General features: G+C 42.2%; 1 protein-coding gene across 2 annotated transcripts in view; it reads right to left on the reverse strand.

The window, feature by feature from the left end:
• Nucleotides 1-100: 100 nt before the first annotated feature.
• The window catches only part of LOC124337045, a 42,545-nt gene continuing 19,261 nt past the window's right edge, over nucleotides 101-23,384 (reverse strand). Inside the window, exons 2-5 of one of the 2 annotated variants that reach the window (XM_046791063.1) lie at nucleotides 5,781-5,932; nucleotides 5,279-5,385; nucleotides 1,662-1,734; nucleotides 101-1,588 (exon numbers count right to left, since the gene is read on the reverse strand). In XM_046791063.1, the coding sequence (XP_046647019.1) occupies nucleotides 278-1,540 (1,263 nt within the window). In that variant the 5' untranslated portion in view covers nucleotides 1,541-1,588; nucleotides 1,662-1,734; nucleotides 5,279-5,385; nucleotides 5,781-5,932 and the 3' untranslated portion in view covers nucleotides 101-277. The other variant, XM_046791062.1, reaches the window with a different exon arrangement.

Below are 23,384 nucleotides of genomic sequence, written 5' to 3' on the forward strand. Positions count from 1 at the left end.
TCATATCGAGGTCCTGTACATTGTTTCAAAAAAAATCAATTGTTAAATTGTTTGAGTATATTATACTTTCAAGAAAAGGCGCGGATAAATAACACATCAAACGACCTTAAGAAGAAATCGAAAATTTGTCTGTAAAACAAATTGAACATATGTTCATCAATTAGAACAAATATGGATCGATTTCAATAGAAGAATGATAAGAAAGGGAAGCATTTCTTTTCACTGGGTTGCAGGCTACAATTACATTTTCAATTGTAAAAGCATTTGATGTAGCATTTTACTTCGATTGGAGTAAAATGACGACGTACGTTATGGTCAAGCTTGTAATAGTTAGCAGAAAAGAAGGCGTCACATTGTAAAGACCCAAAGGAGATGCAGCCAGGGGATCGGTTTGAAGCCGGCCGATGAAGACAATGAGAAGCTCACGTTCCCCGTTCGGGATCAAATCCCAGTATTTGGTCAACAGAACCGTCAAAACGGAGCGCAATCGATCGGAGGCGCAGTAGATTTTAGTGGTGAGCAGAGTGCAAATGACGAGCTCGTACACGTTAGTCAAGAGATTGGCCAAATAGATTCCCGCGTCCTCGGGAGAGCTTTGGAACATGTAGAGGACAGAGTAGAGCATGATACAAATGATAGACAACCTCATGCAGTGATTGAGAAACCACAGAACGCCGAACAGAGAATTGGAACGAGTGACAAAACTTCGCAGCGTTTCGTAGTAGTCAAACAACTGCCGCAGATGCGTGGCAAACAAATAGCCGCGATTCAATTCCAATTGATCCGTCATTTTTTCATCGTGATTTGGCGGATCTAAAATTGTGAAAATGCGTTCAAATTCGTGCAGCAAAACCCGCACCTCCAGGGCGATGTGGAAGAACGCCAAAGCGGAAACGGAGTCACAGAAGGAAGCCAAAATAACCACGCAAGTGATGTTGACAAGGTGGATGGAACAGAGAATAGGAACCGGAATGATTTGACGAAGAAACTGAAGGTGCGACAGCAAGTAGGGAACATCCGGTTTGCGGAAGACGACAAAACCCATGCCGACCAGCAATCCGATCAACATCAACAGCCTAGAAGTGTAAATGAGAGCCCGCGTCTTTTTCATCGTCGAAAACATGTCGTGGTGATTGTAACCCAACATGAGTTCCTTCTCAAAATGGCCCCAATCTCTGAAAAAGTCGAGAAATTCACGACGGTAGTAAACGTACCACAACTGGGTGAACAGTGCGAGCGGAATGGCGGAGAGCCAAAGCATGTAGGGAATAATCGAGTGCAGCGTCGTCATCACCAGGATGGCCATCACCATTTTGGTGAGGTGGAAAATCATCATCAGGGAAATGAAACCCATGACGACGGCGATCCCGATGCAGCGAAAGGCGTTCAGAACGGGACGCTCCCGGTCGTGATACGGATGGCACCAGTCGGGCATGATGCTGAAGTACCGCGTCAACACCCACCACGGATGCAGAGTGTCTTTCAACGTCAGTCCGCGAGTCCGGCCAATTTCGATGTGATTGGTTTTCTCCCTAACCATTTTGCGACGAGAGATAATCGGCAATGCGCGAGACTAAGATAATTTAAACTGTATAAATAAGAGAGAAGAATTAATTCACCGTAAACGAGCTATTTAGTTGAATAATGAATGGAGCTGTTACTTTTATCGAGCAGAGCTGTCGAAGGTTCAGTGTCAACTGCACATCAAAGCCCAAAGCAAACGAATGGCTCCAACTGTCAAACAACGAATAAATATATCGTCATAAATATGAACGCCCTTTCCTGAAATGAGTCGCTGTGTGTTCCAGCATTTACTGATGAGACCCACCCAAAAAGAGAAAGATAATTTGAAAGCTTTATTTCACTCTGTAAATGCTCCTTTGTTAAAAAACAAGAGTGGCATCGCAAAAATTAATGGAAACATGGCAAACCAAAAAAAAAAGGAAACACGTAACGATGTTGCGTGACTGAGCGTAGCAGAAAAAGGAGGGTCGATATTAGTTGACATGCTTGCCATCATTACCAAACGTATAAACAGTGAAAATTACTTGGGCGCTGTTGACTTCAACTAACAAAAGAGTCAATGACTTGCAGTTTAAATGGCTATAAAATGTCGTTTAACTATTTCTATAGTTGTTTACCTCATGAATTCCAAAATCAGACTTGTTTGAATGGCCGCCACTCACCAACATACAAATCGATAGAACTTAAGAATCGACAATTTGACTAGTTAAATGAAAATCAATTTTTTTAAAAAGGTTTTTCACTTGGATTGGAGTAAAATAATGACATAGGTGACACCCAGACTGGCAACGGTCAACAGAAAAGAAGGTGTTACATTGTAAAGACCCAAAGGAGTTGCGGCCAGAGGATCAGTTTGAATGCGGCCGTTAAAGTGGACGAGAAATTTGCGTTCCTCCTTCGGGATCGAGTCCCAGTAGCGAGTCAACAAAACGGCGAGATGACTGCGCAAACGATCTGAGGCGCGGTAGAGTTGCGCCGTTAGCAGAGTCGAAGACACGAGTTCGTACAAATGAATACAAAAATTAATCAAGTAAATTCCCGCGGTCATGGGGGAACTTTGCAACAAGTAGAGGACCGAATACAACATGATGCAAATTACAATCAACCTCATGCCGTGATTGAGAAACAACAGGACACCGAATAAAGAATTAGCACGACCCACAAAACGCCTCACCGTTTCGTAAAATTCAAACAATTGGCGCAATTGGGCAGCGAAAAACAAGCCCGGATCGACGTCCAATCGACCCGACAGCTTGTGGTAATTACACTGGGAATTGAAAAGCTTGAAAACATTATCAAATTCCCTTTGTAAAACGTGGATCTGACATTGAAAGTGGAAAAAGACCAATGCCGGGACAGTTTCGCAAAGCGTCGTCAACCCCAGAACCAAAATCATATTTACTAAATGAATAAAACCGAGAATAGGCATCGATATTACGTCATGAAGTGCTTGAAAGTTAGATAACAAATAAGGAGCATCCGGAAAATTGAAAATGATCATGCTCAGCCCCACTACAAGTATTAGCAACGTCACCAATTTAGAGGTGTAAACGAGAATGCGAGGTTTCCTAACCATGGGGTAAACTAATTCTTGGTGACTGTACCGCACGGCAAGATATTTCTCAAAAAGGTCCCAGTCTTTGAAAAAGGCAAGAAAATCACGGCGACAGGCGATGTACCAAATCTGAGTCACAACGGCGAGAGGAATGGCGGACAACCAAAGGAGAAAAGGAATGACGGAGTGAACGGTGGTCATCGACTGAATGGCGACCACCGTTCGACTCAGCTGGAAAATCATCATCGCGAAAACGAAAGAGAAAACGAAAGCAACGCCGGTGTAGCGAATAAGAGTCACCGCTACAGCATCAAGTCGCTTGCGGTCGATGTTGTGCGGATGACAGCACCAGTCCGGCAGAATTCCGCAGTATCGGGTCAATACCCACCAAGGTCTCAGAGTTTCTTTCACGGATGCGTAGTCTTTGGTTCGCCACGCTTCGACGTGATACGTCTTCTTCATGTTTCACGGTTGCAATGCGATCGAGATATGGAAACGGTAAAACTCTGAGACTGAAACAAATCAAAAGCAGGATCAGAATGGCGGGGATTACTTCAAGATTTTCATTGAAATACTTGGCTAGAGATTGGCGAAACGTTGGCTACATGTTTGGATTGTCAAGAGGAGCTGTTGAAAATTCACTGTTGTCCATCGGAGACAAGAAAGCCGAATGGATGGAACTTTGAACCGACTGTAAATAAATATATAACGTCGAGTAAAGGCTACAATTGGGTACTGGTGATGATTGAAAAGCTTTTTTGTTGACACGCTCAAAGTTTCTGGTTTCTAAAGCAACCAGGCGTCAACATCACATTACCCATAAGAATAGGGCTACGACAAGGAGCCTCAGTTATAGAATAAAAATGCGCAAAAATAACTTGTAAATTATGACTGCAAACAAGCAAACAACGACAGCTTGGCGACGCACACAGTTATTCGCAGTTATTAGATAAATGAAGTTAAAAATGCGGTATACGGTCACACGGGGAAGGTGTCTAGTCGAAAAGTTTATCAAAAAGATATTGAAATTTCGATCGATCAAATACTTCAAAAAATTTGAAATCCATCAAGAAGTAAGACAATAAAACGTCAATTTTCTTCTAGATTTCTCAACGCTGAACCGAGGAAACTTTAAGATTTGCCATCCAAAATTGAAAGAGAAAAAAAGAAAGAAAACCAATTACAACTGAATGTGCTTCATTTGTAACCAATTGACTTGTTAGTATTTTTCATTGCCTAACGTAATTATTTGCCTTACGAAATATGAAGACACTTCAATCAACTACGCCAAAGGTATAAAAAGCTGCCCCTGCTGCTTGATTCCGTCAGTTAAAAAACTCCAGCGATGAAGACCTTATCAATATTATTCTTCGTACTAACTTATTTTCACCTGTCTCTGAGTCAAAAGGACAATAATTGGGACCTTCAATTCGACTTTGAACCTACGAGGCAAAATAAAGATTTTCTATAATGAAGAGCTGCCCGACAAACATCAAAGACAACGTCGCCCAAACAGGTACCGCTAACTGAAATCACTTAAAGTCTATTCTCAACGTCAAACAATTTTTTTAAACAGTGAAGATGATCGAAACATGTCTTCAAAAGAAAGCGCTGGAATTCCCCACGAACAACAAGGACAAGATTCACGTCCACTGCGTCAGAGATCCGCTGATGGGCAACGTCGTCGACTTCACCATCTACAAAGGCGACCACGATTTCACGAGAAAAGACGACCGGGAGCGGGATGGAAATGAAGGGCAAAGAGGACGGTAAAAAAGGAACGAGTTTCATTTTCGCATGGTGGTTCAAACTAGACCCGAAAATGAAGAACACGTTCAACAGTTTTTTTTCCACATTTTCCAAATTAAAACGAGCGGTAGCCCAGAACTGACCAAATTTCCTCTCGCCACTCTGAGTTTATCGGAGAAGAATGGCTTCTACTTGCATCCCAACGACTTGAACCCAAATGGAGACAAGTCTTACAAGTTGCTGGACCTCAAAGACGTCAAAGGCAAATGGATTCAAGTGTTTGTCGAGGCCGTTTTCAAGAAAAAGGAGAACGGCGGATACATTCGCGTGATTCTCAAAGACGAGAACGCCTAACGACCGAATTAAAAATCTCTCACGAAGTATGAGCTGGCTTATCTATCATTGTGCTGCTTGTCAAGGTGACTATTTAATGTGTTTGTTTTTTCTTACCAGATGTGATGGGAAGGAGCCAATTTCAGACCGAAATGGGGCCTGTACCGCAAAAAATCTTCCGTCTATCAGCCGTCCGATTGGGAGCTATTCCAAAACGTTCAAATCTGGAAGAAGAAATAAAGTAAAATATAATTATAAGATATAATTTGTTTTAAGTCAAGCGGTTACGCAATTCAATACTGTTGGCTGCCGAGTCTGGCACAAGAATAAGGGAATAAACAACGCAACGCAGAATAATAACAAGGCCGAAATGGCTTGGCAGAATTATTTCGTGGATTCTCCCTACCACACGACCTACCGAAAATGTTGCGTGCGTAAGATATTTGAAGAAGACTATACATCATACATCATCATACCTATACGATATATAGTGTAATACGTAGACGCCAGACGGGTAATATAGAACGATATAGAAAGGGAATAGTTTTAGGGAATATTTTAATTGTACGTAATAAAGAAATAACTATAAGGTATCAAATAATTGAATGTGAATTTTTACTTAGGCTAACGTATATAATATTCCGGGATGGAGTCAACGCACTAGTACAAAGTCACGGCAAAGTCAGCAGTTTTCGTTCACTCATATCTCTAGTGGATCTCGACGATTCGTTTGAATTCCGGGGATGGATCTGCTAATTGGCCTGGTTCCTTCTATCACAGCAGCTAACAAAAGAAACACAAATAAATTGAACGTCGATTTCAAATAGTACATCAATCAATTTAAAGTTAAAGTAATCAAGACAACAATAGAAATGATTTTCTATCAATATTCGTTTCTCCATGAAATAAAAATCCGGATTTCGTAAGGGAAAGAAAAAATACATTTTCCAAGTTTGAAACTCACTTGCGATTGACACGCGAGACGCCTAGTAGGGCAATGGTATTTCCTACAACAACGTACCCTACTCTCCACGTATAAGCGGCGTAAAAGTTAAGCGCACGCTCCAGTGTGTAGCGTGCGCTGCCAGCGTTGATTTCTTGATTTGCTATATCCATCCCATAGTTTGAAATATGCGAGACCCACAACACCGAGCAAAGCCGATGAAACTCCCTCTCCATTTGATGCAGTCGATCCGCCTATATTGGCCAAGAGGTAAAAAAAAAAATGTGTCTGGTGCAACTAATTCCGCTAATTCCTTTCAATCAGCCATTTCAACCATTAGGCAGGATATTTTGTTTGTTAAGATATGCTTGCTGCGTAGATAAAAACCTCAAAGTGCATTATTACAGTGAGGTGCTAGACAACGACCTTATTTTCATACGGTTGAACCAAATTCAAAATTGTAGGATGGACCTTTACAGCAGCTTATCTAAAGTAAGATAAAGCAATCAAAGGGAACACACACAACGCGCGAGGAGCCATTTTTTTTATTGTTCCCGCCTAAATTAATATCACTCGCATTAGTCAGTATTGTGATCTGTTTCGTTTCGGTCGCTAAGGTTCTCATTTCTTTTCAGTTGTGTCTTTTCTTGTGCTGTGACTGTTTGTTGTTGATTTCTTTCCAACAAACTTTTGACGTATGCGATTGAAACAAGACAAGGACCAAATAAAGGATGTGTCTGGTTTATGTGTCTGGCTGAAACGTGCGTGTTTGAACTTTGAATAAGTGATCACTGCATTCATCCTAATAGACCGTATATTAAAGCGCTGTGTAGTGAAATCGTGTGAAATTTAAGAGCCTGTAAAATGTCTAAAAGACTAAACCAAAACGATAGTGGCGATGAGCCAATAGGTTCCGCTATTAAGAAAGCCAGAATTACTACGGGACTCGCATCGACCAGCGAGAACACACTTTCATCTTGTGGACTGAAAAACACCTTGCACGGTACTGTGTTTCAGTTGAAACTGTTGATGCTTTTCTTAATTCGAGGAATTGGTGCCGGTTTCCAATTCCGTTTGGGAACGGAAATGCCCGGAATAGGCGGCAAATTCGACGATCTGATTTTCAAGTTCAAGAAAAGTAATCAAACATCAGAGAGCTATCGATTCTTACAGGCCAAACACAAACAGAACGAAGATAAGGAAAAAATCACGGCAACTGATCTGCTCAACGACAATAATGGAGAATTTAGTCTACCGAAATATTTCCGTTCGTACTACCGTGAAGTAATAAAACAAGCTGAAGGAATTCTCCCGGAGACTATTCAGGATTGCATCATCTGCACCAACATTGGCTTCGACAATGAGGAGAATCTGAAGAAGAGCGGGATCGAGCTGATACGTCTGGACGATCACGATAACATTTTATCTTTCGATAAAACGTTAGATAACAAAACCCCAGCTCGCTACAGGTTAGAGAAAACGGACAAATTGCGTCGAATAATGGCAGGGTGGTTAGACGTTCATCTATTGGCCAAAACGATGCTCGATTACGTCACCGATAACAGACAATTAACCCTAAGCTCCCCCATATTTAAAAGTTATCACGTTGCTTTGATTCACGAGAAAGTGATTGACAAAATAGGAGGTAAACTTTGCACAACCTTTCTAGAGGGAGATAATAGTCGCTTCCGTGAAATACTTTCCGAGATAACGTTCGTTCATTACTGGGAAAAATTGTCGTTTAAATCGGAAAAAAAGCAAACAATTCGAACTGATGGCACTAAGAAACTAACTCTGTTTGACGGCACGTCTATCGAAAAACATCTGCCGAAATATTCCACTACGATGGAATTTGATTTTGGCGTATTTGAGGACTATTATAAAGATTTAGTCGCACAAAAAGTTATTGTTCCAGAATGGCGAACGAAAACTAAGAAACCTTTTACTAAAGAGTTCAAAAGGGGAATTAATCAAACTCAAGAGGGATTGCAATTTCGAAAAAAGCTTTGCAATGCCGTTTTTATTCACTATTGGAAAGACTTGACTATTCAGCTAAGCAAATCGTTTGGTATGAACAGTAAAACAGATGAGAATAAGTCCCTTAATGATTTAGTTGCTGATGATAAAGAAATTGACGATTTCTTGGACAAGCTCGTCTTTGCCGTTCACACACCAAACGAAGTGGAACTGGATGAATCCTGAAAGAAGAGGTGAGCGATCGTTACAGTCTCAACGAAAGTGACTTTCAGTCGGATTTTTTCCTGAGAAACGTGTTGGACTGGTTAAAAAAGAAAGACTCGAAATTTATGTCATCGGAAGAAGGGATGAAAATTTTAGAAAATGGAAGGGAAAAGATGGAATCGTTGCGTGTGACGGCCATTTCAATCCACTACCAAAAGCAGCTGAAGGAAGTGTTGGAATTCAATGACAAGGCAATTAAGGATATGAAAGAGAAATTGATGCTGTTGCTGACAGCAGATAACAGAATCGGGCGTATCGCTACTTCATTGCCAAAACGCACGGCCGTTAAAGTCATTGCGGCACTTGAAAACCTCAGACTGTCGAATACGAATGACACAATACAAAAATATTTTTGGTATGACGATAGCTACTTAGTGACGTCATCAAGTCGATTGCAAAAAGACCGCGCAAAATTCAAAAAGGCACTCGAGTCGAAACATTCTCATCATCTTCTCCTTGTCGTTTGCGAGGACGGACCTTCGACAGAAAATGAAAGCGAACTCTTTGAAGAGCCGGTGAAAGAAGGCGAGAATATGAAAGGTGAAGAGATACAGAATAAGAAAATCATTATCATTAGTCAAGGCGGAGCTGAAGTGGAAGATAAATTAAAGTTTGGCGACCTAAATGAGAAATCCAAAAGAGCCTTACTTAAAAAGAAAATAGAATTTCAAGGTACGATTAAATCTGTGGGAGATTTAATTAAAAAGGGCGGTACTACCGTTAAAAATTGTGACGCAGAACAGGTGATTGATTTTAATTCAATTGAAGAATTGCTGATAGAAAAAGGAGAAATTACAATTCCTACGTGCAGCTCTGCACGTTTCGAGCCAGAACTTTACGTCGAGAGGCAGATGGAGCATCCCTGGGAAAAAAATTTTTATGGTGAACTAGCTGCGAGTATGAAATGCACGACAGATGAACTCCAGAGAGACTGTATCGTTCATTCGCAAGGAAACATTGAATGGTTTGCGGATGGTCATCGGAAAAAAAGGATTTGGGAGAAAATGAGAAATATCATAAATGAAAATATACGAAAGGCTAGAAATTGTCATTTATCTAACGGTGTCGTCGTCTCAGAGAAAAAACTGACTAAAAAAAACAGAAGCGGACGAGTGTTCATCATTTCCGACTTAGCCGGAACCGGAAAATCGACGATCTTATCCAACTATTACGAAATAATCAAAAGAGACAACCCGGATATGTGGGTTATCAAAATAGATTTGCTGGATTACAGTAAAGAGCTAGCGGAATTCAACTTTTCTCTATTTAATGATCAGGCAAGCGCTTTTGCATTTTTCGATGACATTTTCGCCAAAAAGAGTCCATTTACGCGCTCGCTTTTAAGTCACCGGTTTCAGACGGATGGTCGAATCGTCGTCATGCTGGACGGGTTCGACGAAATTGACGGTAAACTCCACGAACAAGTGCTTCACTTGATTAAAGCTATCACACTGACGAAGTTTTATGCAATCTACATTACTACTCGCCCGCATTTAATGGGAAAACTGCAAGATGAATTTTTCCAGTTTTCCTATACTTTAAAAAAATTCAGTCAAGAAGATCAAGTTGATTGTCTGTCCAAGTACTGGGGGAGCAAACTGAAAATGTTGCAAACTACAGATGGGCAAATCCGATTGTTTGGTAAATCGTTAGTTGAACGCCTGACAACAACTTTGAATGACAGAGAAAAAGATTTTATTGGGATTCCATTACAATGCCGAATGCTGGCCGAGTGCTTTGAGTCCCAACTCCAAGATACAATCCAAAAAGGATTACCAATCGCTGCTCTTATTAAAAATATCTCAGAGAACGATTTGAATTTGACAAGCCTCTACTCTCTCCTTATGAAGAAGAAAATTAAAATTTATCGCGAAGAAAAATTTAAGGCTAATCCATATAACCACCAAGCAGATTGGATTATTGAAAACACGATGAAAAATTTGGAAACATATTTAAGAAAATTGGCGATCAAGACAATTGTTTTCTATGCGTCGGATGTGGACGTTTTGTTGGGCCAGCCTTCATTTCAGTCCAAACAACAAATTTGGCAAGAAAATGAAGACTACACTAGTGGTGGCGTTTATTTTGGCTTCTTGGATAAAAACGATAGAGGCGAAGTCAAGTTCGTGCACCGGACGTATGCCGAGTATTTCTTCGCCAAATATTTATATGAGGGATTTCTTCCCGAAAACAACAAGAATTGCAATCACTTACTCACTTCGGAATCCGTTCGAAAAGTGATTTTTAGCAAGATATTGATAAACGATAAGTACAACGGAGTGCGAGTGTTATTCAATTCAATGTTGAACGAGTGCGTGCAGCCAATGGGCCACTTATCTCCAGAAATCGAAAAATCTTTAAAAATTTTGGGTGTCGCTATCTACGACGAAAATTCAAAAATATTTATGTTCATGTGTGATTGCCTCGACCTCTCACTCCGGAAAGTCAAAATACGGCAGCTTCTAAGCTCTAATTTGTCTTTGTACCCTGCTATTTCTATGGATTTTTCCGCAACTTTAACTTACAGAATGTACAATAAAAATAGCGCAGTATTTGAACGATTCATGAGTTACTACGACAAGGACACAGAGAAGGAGGAAGTGCGGTGTATTACACTCTCAGTTTTTTGGGGGTATTCGAGGGTATTCGAACTAGTAGCGTTTTGGTTTTTGCTACTAATAGTATAGGGGGGGTATTCTATTAGTAGCATACCTGTTCTAGAATAGGGGTTCGAATATCCCCCGAATACCCCCTATTCCATGCCTATTCTAAGAGTTTTGCTGAGTGGGGTAAGATCAGAAAAAATGTGTGGAGCGTCCGGGTATTGAACTCGGGTCTCCCGCATTCCAATCCGAGCTTCTTCCATACGGCTATTCTGACTGTATGAATCTTCTGTATTATCGATAAAGTTATTTATACGTTTTGATACTTTTGGAGTTGGGACTTTGTTGGGACGGATAAATTTTCAATCTGAAAATTAAAAAAAGTGTGCTGGGAGGCAACTCGATACACCGACGCCGTATGTGCAAATGAAACATTCGCCCACCCAGGTATTCTATTCGAATATGGGGTAAGGTATTCGATTCTTCGAATACTGGGGTATTCGAAGGAAAATCGAATCGCATAAGGGTTCTACTATGGGTATTCGAAGCTTTCGAATAGGGTTGAACCTATTCTAGACCTATTCTAAGCAAGGGTATTCGAAGCTGGAATATCCGTCGTAGAGGGTTAGAATATCCCCTGAAAACTGAGAGTGTATGCTCGATATGTTATACCTTCCACTACTTTACTTTAATGATTACGAACTAAACAGAGAAGAAACCAAAAAAACCATGGAGCTCGTCCTCAGTTTCTTAGTCAGGACCCGTGAAGTGTTAAAACAATTTTCAGATCCAAATTTTCAAAATACCACCAAAGGTATACTCAAGGCTTTTATTAGTAAAAAATACCTCAAATGCAATTTAAAACCAGTTTTAGAGCTCTTTTCATTCGTCTATTCCGATGATTCTTTGTTGGCAAATATTTTGGTCGATGCATTCCCGAATCATTATGATTGCATTTTACATGAGAACATTGAAAGCACCTTAAGAATTTTACGCGATCTTGGAAGAAACAAAGTGCTGGAAGGAATATGTCGTCAAATCCTCAAAATGGATATTCAAATATTTAAAAAAATTTACCAGCTGAAAGAAGAAAATAAGACTACTGAGGATATCCTATTACCAGTAACTATTCAATCGCTATTAGTACGAGATTCTCATCGAATGACTCCTCTCCACAGAATGGTTCTGTACGACGATGGCGAAACATTCGATCGGATACTAGAAAAAATTCGCAACAGTTATTCGTCTAATGAAACGGAAGCTAAAAAGTGGGGAAAGGAAGTGCTGCACAATGTCATTGCTAGTGACGAAGAAGGGGTTACACCCTTCTACGTGGCCGCCGCGTGTGAAAGCGAAAATCTTTGCAAACAAATTTTGAACTTTTTAAAAGAAATGTTGTCCGAGGATGAGCTGCGGAAATACTTGACCGAAACAAACGGATTCTTGAGCAATGCCTTGTGGGATGCCATTAAACTGGAGAAATTAAAGATGTTTCGAATCATTTTGGAATCCGTCCAAAAATTCCTCGGACAAGATTATCTCATCGCCTTAATGAAAGACGAAAATGAAAGATACAGTGGTGGTAATATATTTAACGCGTGTCATAAATTAATTTTATTCGAAATTGTGGTCAACGTTACCGCCAACGGTGAAAAGGGCTATGAGCATTTGTACGAATTGCTTTTCAATTACAGGGAATCGAGTAAATATGACATATTCTTAGGTTACCAACTTCAACACTTGGATGATAGAAATTTTCAGAATATGCTGTCAGTGAATGGACTGTATGCTTTTGTGATTAAGTTACTGAACTTGGAGTGTCCGCATGGATTTGATTTAGTGACAAAATATATGCTTGAGAAATTTACGGCTGAACAACGCACTCAGCTGTTCAAAATTATTATTTCAGAGGATTCTGGTACAAAAAGTTATTTCGACAAGTGGTTCGATGCAAAAATAATTAGCCACGGAAATTACTTCAACGATTGTGATTTAAAACAAATTATTTCAAATATTTCTGATAATCTGGGTCAAAGTGTCACCGAAGAACTATTGATTCGCAACAACTGTGAAGTCTTCAAAAGTGCACTCATTTTTAGAGGTGAAAACCTTGTCGCTATGATGCTAACCTTTTTAACAAACAACAAAGACGGAATTGTACAACATTTGGCCAACATAGCGCCTCAATTGATTCTAGAGGTAACGGAGAATTGCGATCCTCCAACAAAGGAAAGAATCCTTCGGATATCAAACATCCTTAATTTTGTCTTTAATTCTGTCGAAAATTGCGATTTGCCAGAATTAGTCGACGTAATTTCCAACAAATACATTTACGATGATTCACTCAAAAGGGAACGCAGTATATGGAGTAACTATCTGGAAAAGAACAGAAGTTCCAACCTTACCACAAGTGTACCGAAAAAAGTTGACAATTTCTTGAAAAGCGTTTTGCATAATTTAGGCCAAAACGCTGTTGAAAAACTTGTGGTAGAACACGAAGATGGTCAAGTTCTAACGCAGTTTTTAATGCGTACTAGTGATGAACAACTTGTGAAGGTTCTCTTACGTCATCTATCAAAAGGGCAGCGACAGGAGGTTAAATTCAAGTTAATGAAGAAAGCTCCGGATACAATAAAAAATTTGATCGAAACGAACTGGTCCGAAGCTGTAAACTATTGGATGAATATCCTACACCTGGAATATGTTATAAAATATGCCGACAGTGTTTTGCTACTGGAATTATTAGAAATCATTACCCAAAGTCATAAAAAGCCGCATCCCTTCAACAATGAAACAATAATGAGTGTTTGGAGTAGCTATCTTTTGTGCGACCAAAACATAGATAGACTGTCTCTAAACGTAGACAAATTCTTGCTATGCATTGCCAACAAGCTGAGTAAAAGTAAAGTCAAAGAACTGGTGCTTCACGAATATCACGACGACGAAGTCCCAAATTCTGCCATAGGTCATGCGGTTTCCAACAGAGAAAAACGTTTAGTTGACGCCATGCTGGCCCATCTGACGGAGGAAGATCGTGATGAAGTTCAGCGCGATCACGTCGATACCGCCGTAGAAGAAATTGTGGGGGAGCCGTTTTAAAACAAACAAGAGTGACGAAGAGACGGGCAACACTTTTTGGTCTTCTTTGCTCCACTTATACTAATTACGCATCGCAAAAAATCAGAGAGCGCTGAATCAGACACGTCGAAAATTGGCTTCGTCAGAGGATAGCGATTCGCCTTTCAAAACGTAAAACAAATTCTATCAATGCGTGTGCTAAGCTGGGTAAAAATAAAGTGAAAGCACTTTAGTCCTTCACAGTTGCCATTGTTATGGCGATCGCCCGCGATCGCCACTCCGTCATAAACTCAGTGGCTTCTTAGGGAGAAAAGGATTTAGTTGAAGCCATGCTGGCCCATCTGACCGAGGAAGATCGTCAAGAGATTCAGCGTGATCACGTTGATACCGCCGTAGAACCTGACGCGGAATCACTTACGTCCAACTACAGCACTGATGAAGAAATCGCGTCTTCGTCGGACAGCATTGACGACAACAGTGACGAAGCGATTAGCAATCGGAAGTAATCGAAAAGTTTCTTTTTTTTTATAGCTCCAGTTTCCAATTTGCAATTTTAATGTTTGGAATGTATAATAAAAGAAATTCTATATGGATATTATTAAAAAGAGAAGGGAAAAAGGTCTAAAAACCGACCGCCTAGTGGCCCCGACCTTATGTTTCTGTTCCGTTTTTCTTATTCCTTGTACCGTGTCGTGCCCGTGTCGTTTTCCCATATTGTTCACGTTCTACGCCACAAAAACGTCATCCATCCCAAATCCTAAAAGAGGCCTGGCCACTCCCATTGAAACAGCCATCCACAAACACAGGCTGAAGCTCAAGCTCAACCGAATCCTGCCTCTGCTCTGGTGAAACAACGGAAGCAGTCCATCATGTCCTGTTTATCTGTCCATTCTTATGCAACCCACTGAGCTGATCCCGTATCAACGTCCAAGAAACTCCAATATCACCACACACCATCGGTATCAAGCGCTCCCGCCGACTACAAAACCCTCTAATATGTCTTGTAGTACTTGTAGTACCCCCACATCCACTCTCCTCCCAGCCACCCTACACGACACGAATCCATCAAATGTTTAATTATAAACACAGCAAGCGTGACCTAGTCCCGCATCCTCCTTCTCTCGACTCTGCATCTATAAACGGTGGCATGGGCCGAGAGGTAATCATTTGCAGGCCCGAGTGGCCGTGTTGCAAAGCGCGGACGCGGGCCGGCGGGTGAGGCTAAGGCGGACGCTGGTCTACATTGTTCGCAAACAAGAAGAGAAAGCAACAACTCCCCCCGACGTCCTCCTTGTCACGACTCTGCATCTATAAACGGTGGCATGGGCCGTGATCGTCTTCATCTGTTCTTTCCGTGTGGCCATGCTACCAAGCGTGGGCACGGGCTTGCAGATGTCGCAAAGGTGAACGGCGGTCAGTAATTGCAAATCAATAAAAACTCTTAATTGTCTATCAAAAGAGCGAAACGGACAGAGAAGCTACAAAAAAGCTTCCGTGTTTTCGCGTGGCCGTGCCAGACTTGCACGGGCCGATAACGGCCAACAAACACAAAATGCCGATTCCCACAATTCTCTTGCCTACCCACCGAATTTAAACCTCTTTGTGACACCCCCTAAGGCCTTCAGTCGATTCCTAGAAACTACGCCCATCACTCCAACAAAAAAAAAATAAAAATAATACTTTATATCAGTTTGTTCTTACCGTGAATGTAATAATTTTTTAAATCCCCATCCGCACGACGATGACTGCTACAGCAACGCCTGCGGAAGCAATTGGGAGTCATCGCCTTGTTTTTAGTGTCCCTGTAATTTGAAGAAAATGTTGGAAGTGTTAATTGAAATGTTAATCATGTGAAAGCAATAAATATGAATCTTGATGGATAGTTTCGGTACTCATTACAAGTGTTAAATTTAGTTTTCTTTCTTTCACTCATTGATTAAATTTCAAGTAAAATATCAAATCAAACAAATTTTTTCAACCCCACAACTGTCCCGTTGGACAGGCTGGAAGTCATTCCAAAATGTAATAGCTTCCAGTGGCAAATAAAGTATATCTTTGTCTAAATTTTAAACTTTGCTAAATGAGAATTTTTCACTTGAGAGAGAATGAGAAGATTCACTTTATATAAAATTACAGAATTAAGGAAAAGAGCATGCGAAGGGTAAACTTTTAGGAAGTTTTAAAATGAAAGTCAAGTTAAAGATATTGCAATGGTGGCAATATATTCAGCGAGTGCCATATAACAATATAAAAATTTTCGTTAGTAAAAATATCCGTATACAACAGTCGTTGTCGGAGATGAAAAGGGATACAAGAATTTGTTAGATACGTAGCTTTTCTAGAACTGCTAGAAATCAATAAAACAAGCGCGAAGGATCGATAATGATCCTCTTCAAAAAATATTGTCACTGAACGGACTGAATAGACTTTATGAAGCTGATACCTGATCTACGATAAGGAACTGATTTCGTGGCATGCCTGATCCTTGATAAAATTACCAGGTGGCGAAAAACATTTGGGACCAACTCACCAGCGCTCACGTAAGTAAAATTGGTAATAGTTCAACTTTACTTGCCGCGAGATGATACATTTAAAAAAAAATTTCCATACCCATTCTATCACCTCTTCACAACACGTCGTCTGCTAGTCCAGCAAACGTCAGAGTTTTTAGTCTCCAATCAATCACTGTTTACCTAGTGTTCTTTTTGCCCTACATTCTCGCCTGTGGTCTCTTTTTGTTGACTGAAAACCCGTGATCTCGGTGTAACAGGACCAAATTTTTTCTGTTGATTGTAAAATTCTGTGTGCTTGAATTTGCTGTCCCAGCCACCAACATGAGTCAGGTCGACGGTGGCGACATCTCTGAGCCTGGCTCGGCAACTTCTGCCATAACTTGTGGCTTTTGCCATAAATCGTTCAAGGGAAAGAAAAGTCGAAAGTTCTGCACCACGAACTGCTTTCAAGATTTCCAAAAAGCAAACAGCAAGCAGTCAACCAATGCAGCAAGTTTTCTCACCCTAGCCACTAGTGACCAGGATGTCTTCTCAACTCCAAAATCAGTCCCCAAGCCTAAACGTCCACTGTCTGCGGATTCCAGCCCAGATGTATCCATGTCGGATTCTAAGAAAATTCGTTACGAAGACTACAGCAGCCTCACCGACGACTCCGAGCTTTCTCACCTTGATGCCCTCACCAGAGAAGATATTTGCAAGAAATTAATGGCGGCTATCGACTTTGTCAAGACCCAGCATGAACGTATCTCCAAGCTGGAATCCGACCTGGTGGATGTAAAGCTCGCATTCGCGGATGCGATGACTCTTCGATTCGTCGACCAGCGTGCTTCTTTGTCTTCTCAACCTGCCGTTCCGGTTCACTCGGGTAAACCTCTGTACTCACAAGCCGTCCGAGGCCAGCAAGCTCCCGTCCTCGTAGCAAGTTACTCAACCAGCGCCAAGCCTCCTGACCGACTCTCCCTGGCTGGATTGGAGAAGCTCCTTGATTCCGGCGCTGGTGGCCCGGTTCCAGCGTCAGTCAGGCAAAAGGACAACAACATTTTCGTCCGGCTTAACGACCCAGCTGACCTTGATCGTGCCAAATCTATTCTGGAATCCAAGGCTGGACCTGACAGTGTAAATATTTTTAATTCTGTGTCTCGTCCTACCAAACTGTACCCTGCTGTTGCATTGTTTGTTGACTTGAGCTACCTACCAAGTTTGAAAGATGAGTTAATGTTGAGGAACTTTGGGTTGAAGGGTAAAATCGATTCCGTTTCACAATTGTTTGCAAAGCCTAACTCTTCCAAGGGCCATGTCAAAATTCTTTTCAACTGTAAAGAGACCCGTGATCTTGCCATCCTTAACGGTGTGGTTGATTTTTTCAACACCACCGCCCGTATTGTTGAAATTCTTTTAGACCGAGAGGTCCGCCGATGCTTTAAATGTCAAGGATATGGCCATGTTTTGGCGACATGTCGTGATCCTAAGCCCAGCTGTGGTAAATGCGCTGGTCCACATCTTACTAGAGACTGCTCTAGCAAGGTATGGAAATGTGTGAATTGCAAAGGTGATCATCAAGCTGGTGATCGACTTTGTCCCTCCCAAATGAAAGCCGTGGCAAGATACAGGATTAGGATGGAGCGTGCTTAATGCCTGACAATACTTTAAATCCTAATCGCCTTTTCAGATGTTTGCAAGTGAATCTTCGTCATTCAAAGGTTGCATCCGCCTCCTTGGCGGAGGTGATTTTAGAAAACAAATTTGATGTAATCCTTATTCAAGAACCTTATGCTAAGAACAGTAATTCTCCCACAGTTTCAAATATTCCTCCTGGCTATATATCTTTTCACTCTCTCTCCAAAGATCATGCATATGGGTCGGCTGTTCTTGTCAGGCTCTCTCTTGCCACTACCTTCCGGGCAGTTTGTCGCAGCCAGTCAAACCACATTGCGGCCGTCGATTTGCACACTCCACTTGGTACCTTTCGTTTTATTTCAGCCTATCTTCGTCCATCTATCAATGACGTAGTGACTCAGTTTATCTCTGGCATCGGTGGCATTCTTACCAAGCTGTCGATCGTCGCAGTTGATTCTAATGCCAAGAACAAAATCTGGAACAGCAAATGTACCAACGCTAGAGGGACTGAATTGGAATCTGTAATTTCAGATAACTGCCTGCAAATCTTAAATCAGCCTTTAGACCAACTTTCATTCGTTCCTGCTGGCACCTCATTTCTCGATCTTACGCTTGCTGGGAGCTCTGTCAAAAGCTCTCGTTGGTTTTTTCCATCTATTCCCTCCATGTCTGACCACCCCTACATTTACTTTGAAATAGATCAACGGTCAGCTTCCTCTAGCCCTTTCATTTCCGTAAGAACTAAGGTCCGTACTCCTCATATATCCCGTATCAACGTGGAACAATTTCGTGGCAAGGTCTCTGCTGCTATCAAGCTTCTTTCAATGCAACCCTGTGTAACGACCCATTTTGCTCCGTCAACTCAGGCAGTTGATACTATGGTGGAATCACTGACCACAATTATCGCCTCCGCTGCATGCAGCTCAAAGACTCGTAGCCAACACTCCTCCACCCCTAACAGTATGCCATGGTGGACCAAAGAGCTGTGGTCACTCAGGCACAAAACACGCCAAGCTTTTAAATTATGGTCGGTGGATCGTTCTACTGCCAATAGACAATCGTTCTGTATTTTAAAATCTTCTTATCAACGCGAGATTCGGCGTGCAAAGCAGTCAAGCTGGAAGAAATTATGTGATTCTCACCCTAACAGTAGCGACCTTTTCTCTGCCTTGAAAACTGCATCTGGCAAGTCGTCCAGCATTAGTCTACCGTCCACTTTCACTTTCGACGGCTCCACAACTTCCGATGCATCTTTCATCCTTAACAAATGCGCAGAACACTTCTTCCCGTCTCCTATCCCATCAAATGCGTCACATGCTCCCGCCGAAAAGCTCTCAGCTTCCTATTCATCTCCTTCCCCACATCTTGAGCCTTTGCCCCCCCCGCTGATCACAATTACCGAGCTGACTGACGCTGTTTCATCATTAAATTCCAAGTCGGCCCCAGGGGTTGATGGCCTCTCTACTGCCCTTATCAACGCTTGTTTTAGTAAAATTTCCGTTGTCCTCTTACTGATCATGAATGCTTGTTTTTCGCTCTCGTACTTTCCTAATTGTTGGAAAGTCGCCAAAGTGACAATTATTGGTAAACCAAACAAGTCGTCGTACGACACTCTAAACAGCTTCCGCCCAATCAGTGTGGTCAACACCTTCTCTAAAATCCTTGAAAAACTTATTTTGAACAGAATCTTGTGGTCTGCATCCATCTCCCATTGGTTAAGTCCCAATCAGCACGGCTTCTCTCAAGGCAAATCAACCGAGACGGCTGCCCACTCCTTTGTATCTTTTTGTGAAACTGCTAAGGCAAACAATTGTGTGACGGCATGCGCGTTTCTCGACATTAAGAGTGCCTTTGATGCTGCCTGGCATCCAGCAATTATTTCGGCTCTAGACAGTCGGAAATGCCCGCGCTATCTGACGCGAATTATCCTTGGGTTTCTTTCCAACCGCACTGCAATTCTCTCTCTTGGCAGTACTGTATCCTCCGTATGCGTTGATCTCGGCTGTCCTCAAGGCGGCGTGCTCTCACCAATTCTTTGGTCTATCCTGATTGATGACGTTCTACGTCCTAAATTTCCATTTCCCTCGCTGTCAGTTGGGTTCGCCGATGATCTCACTATGGCCACCTACCACAAAGACCCACTAATTGCTACTAAAAACCTGCAGATTATGTGCAATAGTGCCAGCGACTGGTGTTTGAACAACAAAATGACCCTGAACGCTGTAAAAACGGTCTTCATGATCGTGTGTAAAAAACTTTTTGACTGGTCTCATCTCAACTTGCTGATTAATGGTGTGGTTATTACTCCTTCCACTGAAACCACTTTTCTCGGTTTCATTGTTGACTGTCGCTTGAAGTGGGACTTGCACGTTACCAACAAAATCGCCGCTGCTAAACGCGCGTTTTTTTCGGTTAGGTCAAGCCTAAAATCTACTTGGGGTTACGACAAGAGAAGACTGAAATTCCTCTTCCATTCTGCGGTTGAACCAATTTTATTGTATGGGTGCTCTGTCTGGGCCCCTTTTCTTGCCACCAAGAAAGGAGTGAAGCAATTAAGATCCTTCCAGCGAATCATTACCCTCCCCCTAATCAATGCGTTCAAAACTGTCTCTTCTGAAGGTTGCCTAATCATTTCTAACACCCTTCCAATCGACCTACGCGTGCGTGAGATCACCTACCGTCGCTATTGCACGACATCCGCTGGGCATTTCTCAGCTGCCTCTTTGAACTGGCTTACTAGGCTTCTGCCTTGCTCCGCCCCCCCTCCGAAGTGCGACTCAAACAGGCGGCATTTCTGCCACTCTTGGCCTCCTTGGACCCACCCTCTTCAACCTTCATTCCTACGGGAGGGCTGCACTTTGTTACCACTCGATTGCTCTGTCCAACGTATCTTTGTCGCTTCTACTTCCTCTTCGTCAGCACACCAATGCTGCCTCGTAACAGCTAGCCATTCCCAAATCCTTGATTTCACTAGCGGCCCACTACCAGCTGACACTGCATTTTTTGCTATGCAGCTGTCCGTCCTGCACGCAATTACTAGGGCCTGCCGTGTGGTGAGAGAAGGGGGGTCCGCTGAAATTGTAGCCTACCATCCTTCCTCTTTCGAGTTCGTTCGACACAACTCTAAGCTTTCTGAGGTTGCCCGTCTCTGTCTGGACCATTTGGCACCATATCGTGACAAAATCTTACTATGCATCTGCCAGCCTTCTAAAGCAGAGGGTCTTCAGCTTGCCATTGCGGGTTGCTCCCTCCCTGGCGATAGCCTTGAGGTCCTACCCACACTTTTATCATCTAGAAGTTATTGTAATAGTACCATAAGAAACCTGACCCAGGGTGTGTGGCAGTCCGAATGGCGGGCATCTCCAAACGGCCACTCAGTCAGAGAATTTTTTCCAACGGTCAAGTCAGCCTCTGCAATTCCCCTCCACCAACTCTCTGCCGAAGTCACCCAAATCCTTACTGGCCACTCGCTCCTTCGCGCACATCAACATCGGTTCAATTTCGTTGCCTCCCCATGCTGCCAGTGCGGCAGCTTGTCCGAATCAGTCGAGCACTTTTTATTCTTCTGCCCCGCCTTCTCCAACCAACGTATTTTATTTTCATCTTCCTGCCGTTCTACTGATGGCCTTTGGCCTAGACCACTTTCGTCCATCCCGTCTAATCCAGTTGTTTGGAAAGCTTTCACTCGCTTTATTCGATCAACCAAGCGTCTGCGTTGGAACGATGGCTTGTGACGAGTCGCTCCCCCGTTCTCTTTTCCGGCTTCTCCTAGAATTGCCCACCCATCCACTGCACTGCTTGAGATCTTCTCTCCTCTTGTTTTGATAGGCATGTTTTAATTGCTTGAATATTGGCTCTGGTCTCTATTCTTCTCCTCCCTTCTTGTACCTTACCGCTCTCGATGTTCACTCTTGGCCCTAAGATTTACTTAGGTTGCCAAGGAGGTCATCTCGCGGTTCTTATCTTGTGTAAATTGCGGCTCTGCTCCCCTGCTGGTCAGGAGAGTGTGAGCCCTTGCGATTTAATTGTACATATTGATCTTATGCCCAATCTCTAACTTCAAGCTAGCCAGAGATTTTCCCGCTGTAACTGTGTTCACCGCTCTCTGCTTGGTGGAGGCTGTACCGGTGGCCGTCGGCTGATGGTCTTGAAGGTGCAACCAAACCGGGTAGACTCCAAAAAGCCAAGCAGAGCTCGCGGATGATCGCCCGCCCAGCGTGGTGTAAATAGGCCCAGTTTCCCTTTTTCGTGTTGTCTTATTCGTGTTGTTTTACTCGTGTATTAGTTTTCGCCATGCACTATGTTCCCTGTATATTGCCCTTATCCTGGCCTCTAATCCCTCCCATGTGCCTCTGGTTCCAACACCACCCGTGAGTGGCGCCACGGGAACAAAGTAATGTACATATGTGTTGTAACTATATTGCCATGAAACCGTAAAATACATTCGAGCGACACTCCTGCAGGAGGTAACGCTCAGTTAAAAAAAAAAAAAAAAAAAAAAAAAAAAATACCCATTCTATCAGTTCCGCCGATTCATTCAGGTCCGCCCGCCGAAAGTGACCAATCCGCATCCACACGACGATGGTCGCTACTAATAAGAAGTCATCAAAACGAGTTTTGCATTCCTGTAATTTAAAAAAAAATGTTGGAAAAGTTAATTGAAGTGCCAATTATAACGAAAATAAATTAAAATGATGAACAACACATTATGAACTGAAAATGAATTCGAATACTCCAGACATGCTTTTGCACAATTAACAATTAAGCTGTCAGGTGTACCGACTGAATTCACCTAACAGTTATGGACTAAAGATAAGTTTCGTGACTACTTGATAAAAATCGATTCTGGGGAAAAAAAAGGGAAACCACACAGCAGTTTCGACAAGGCTTTAACAAAAATCGACTTGGGTAATTAAATTAAACGAAGCAGCAATTAATAATAAACGTGAAGAGACTTTCACAGTTTCACTTGTTGAACGACAGACCGGCGGGAGCAGCAGACAAACAGACCCGATTCGTGGCGTCCTCTGCGGTCACCATTTGTCACTACGTTCAAAACTTTCGAATCTGCGCTTCGATCTGTTGTCAACTTGCAATACAAAATTTAAAAAAAAATTTAACGGTTAAAAATTGACACGCAAGACTCCTAGTAGAGCAATGGTATTTATTACAACAAATCACCTACTCTCCAAGTATAAACGGCGTAAAAGTTAAGCGCACGCTCCATG

The sequence above is a fragment of the Daphnia pulicaria genome, chromosome 4 (assembly GCF_021234035.1).
Source record: "Daphnia pulicaria isolate SC F1-1A chromosome 4, SC_F0-13Bv2, whole genome shotgun sequence".
NCBI classification, from domain to species: domain Eukaryota; kingdom Metazoa; phylum Arthropoda; class Branchiopoda; order Diplostraca; family Daphniidae; genus Daphnia; species Daphnia pulicaria.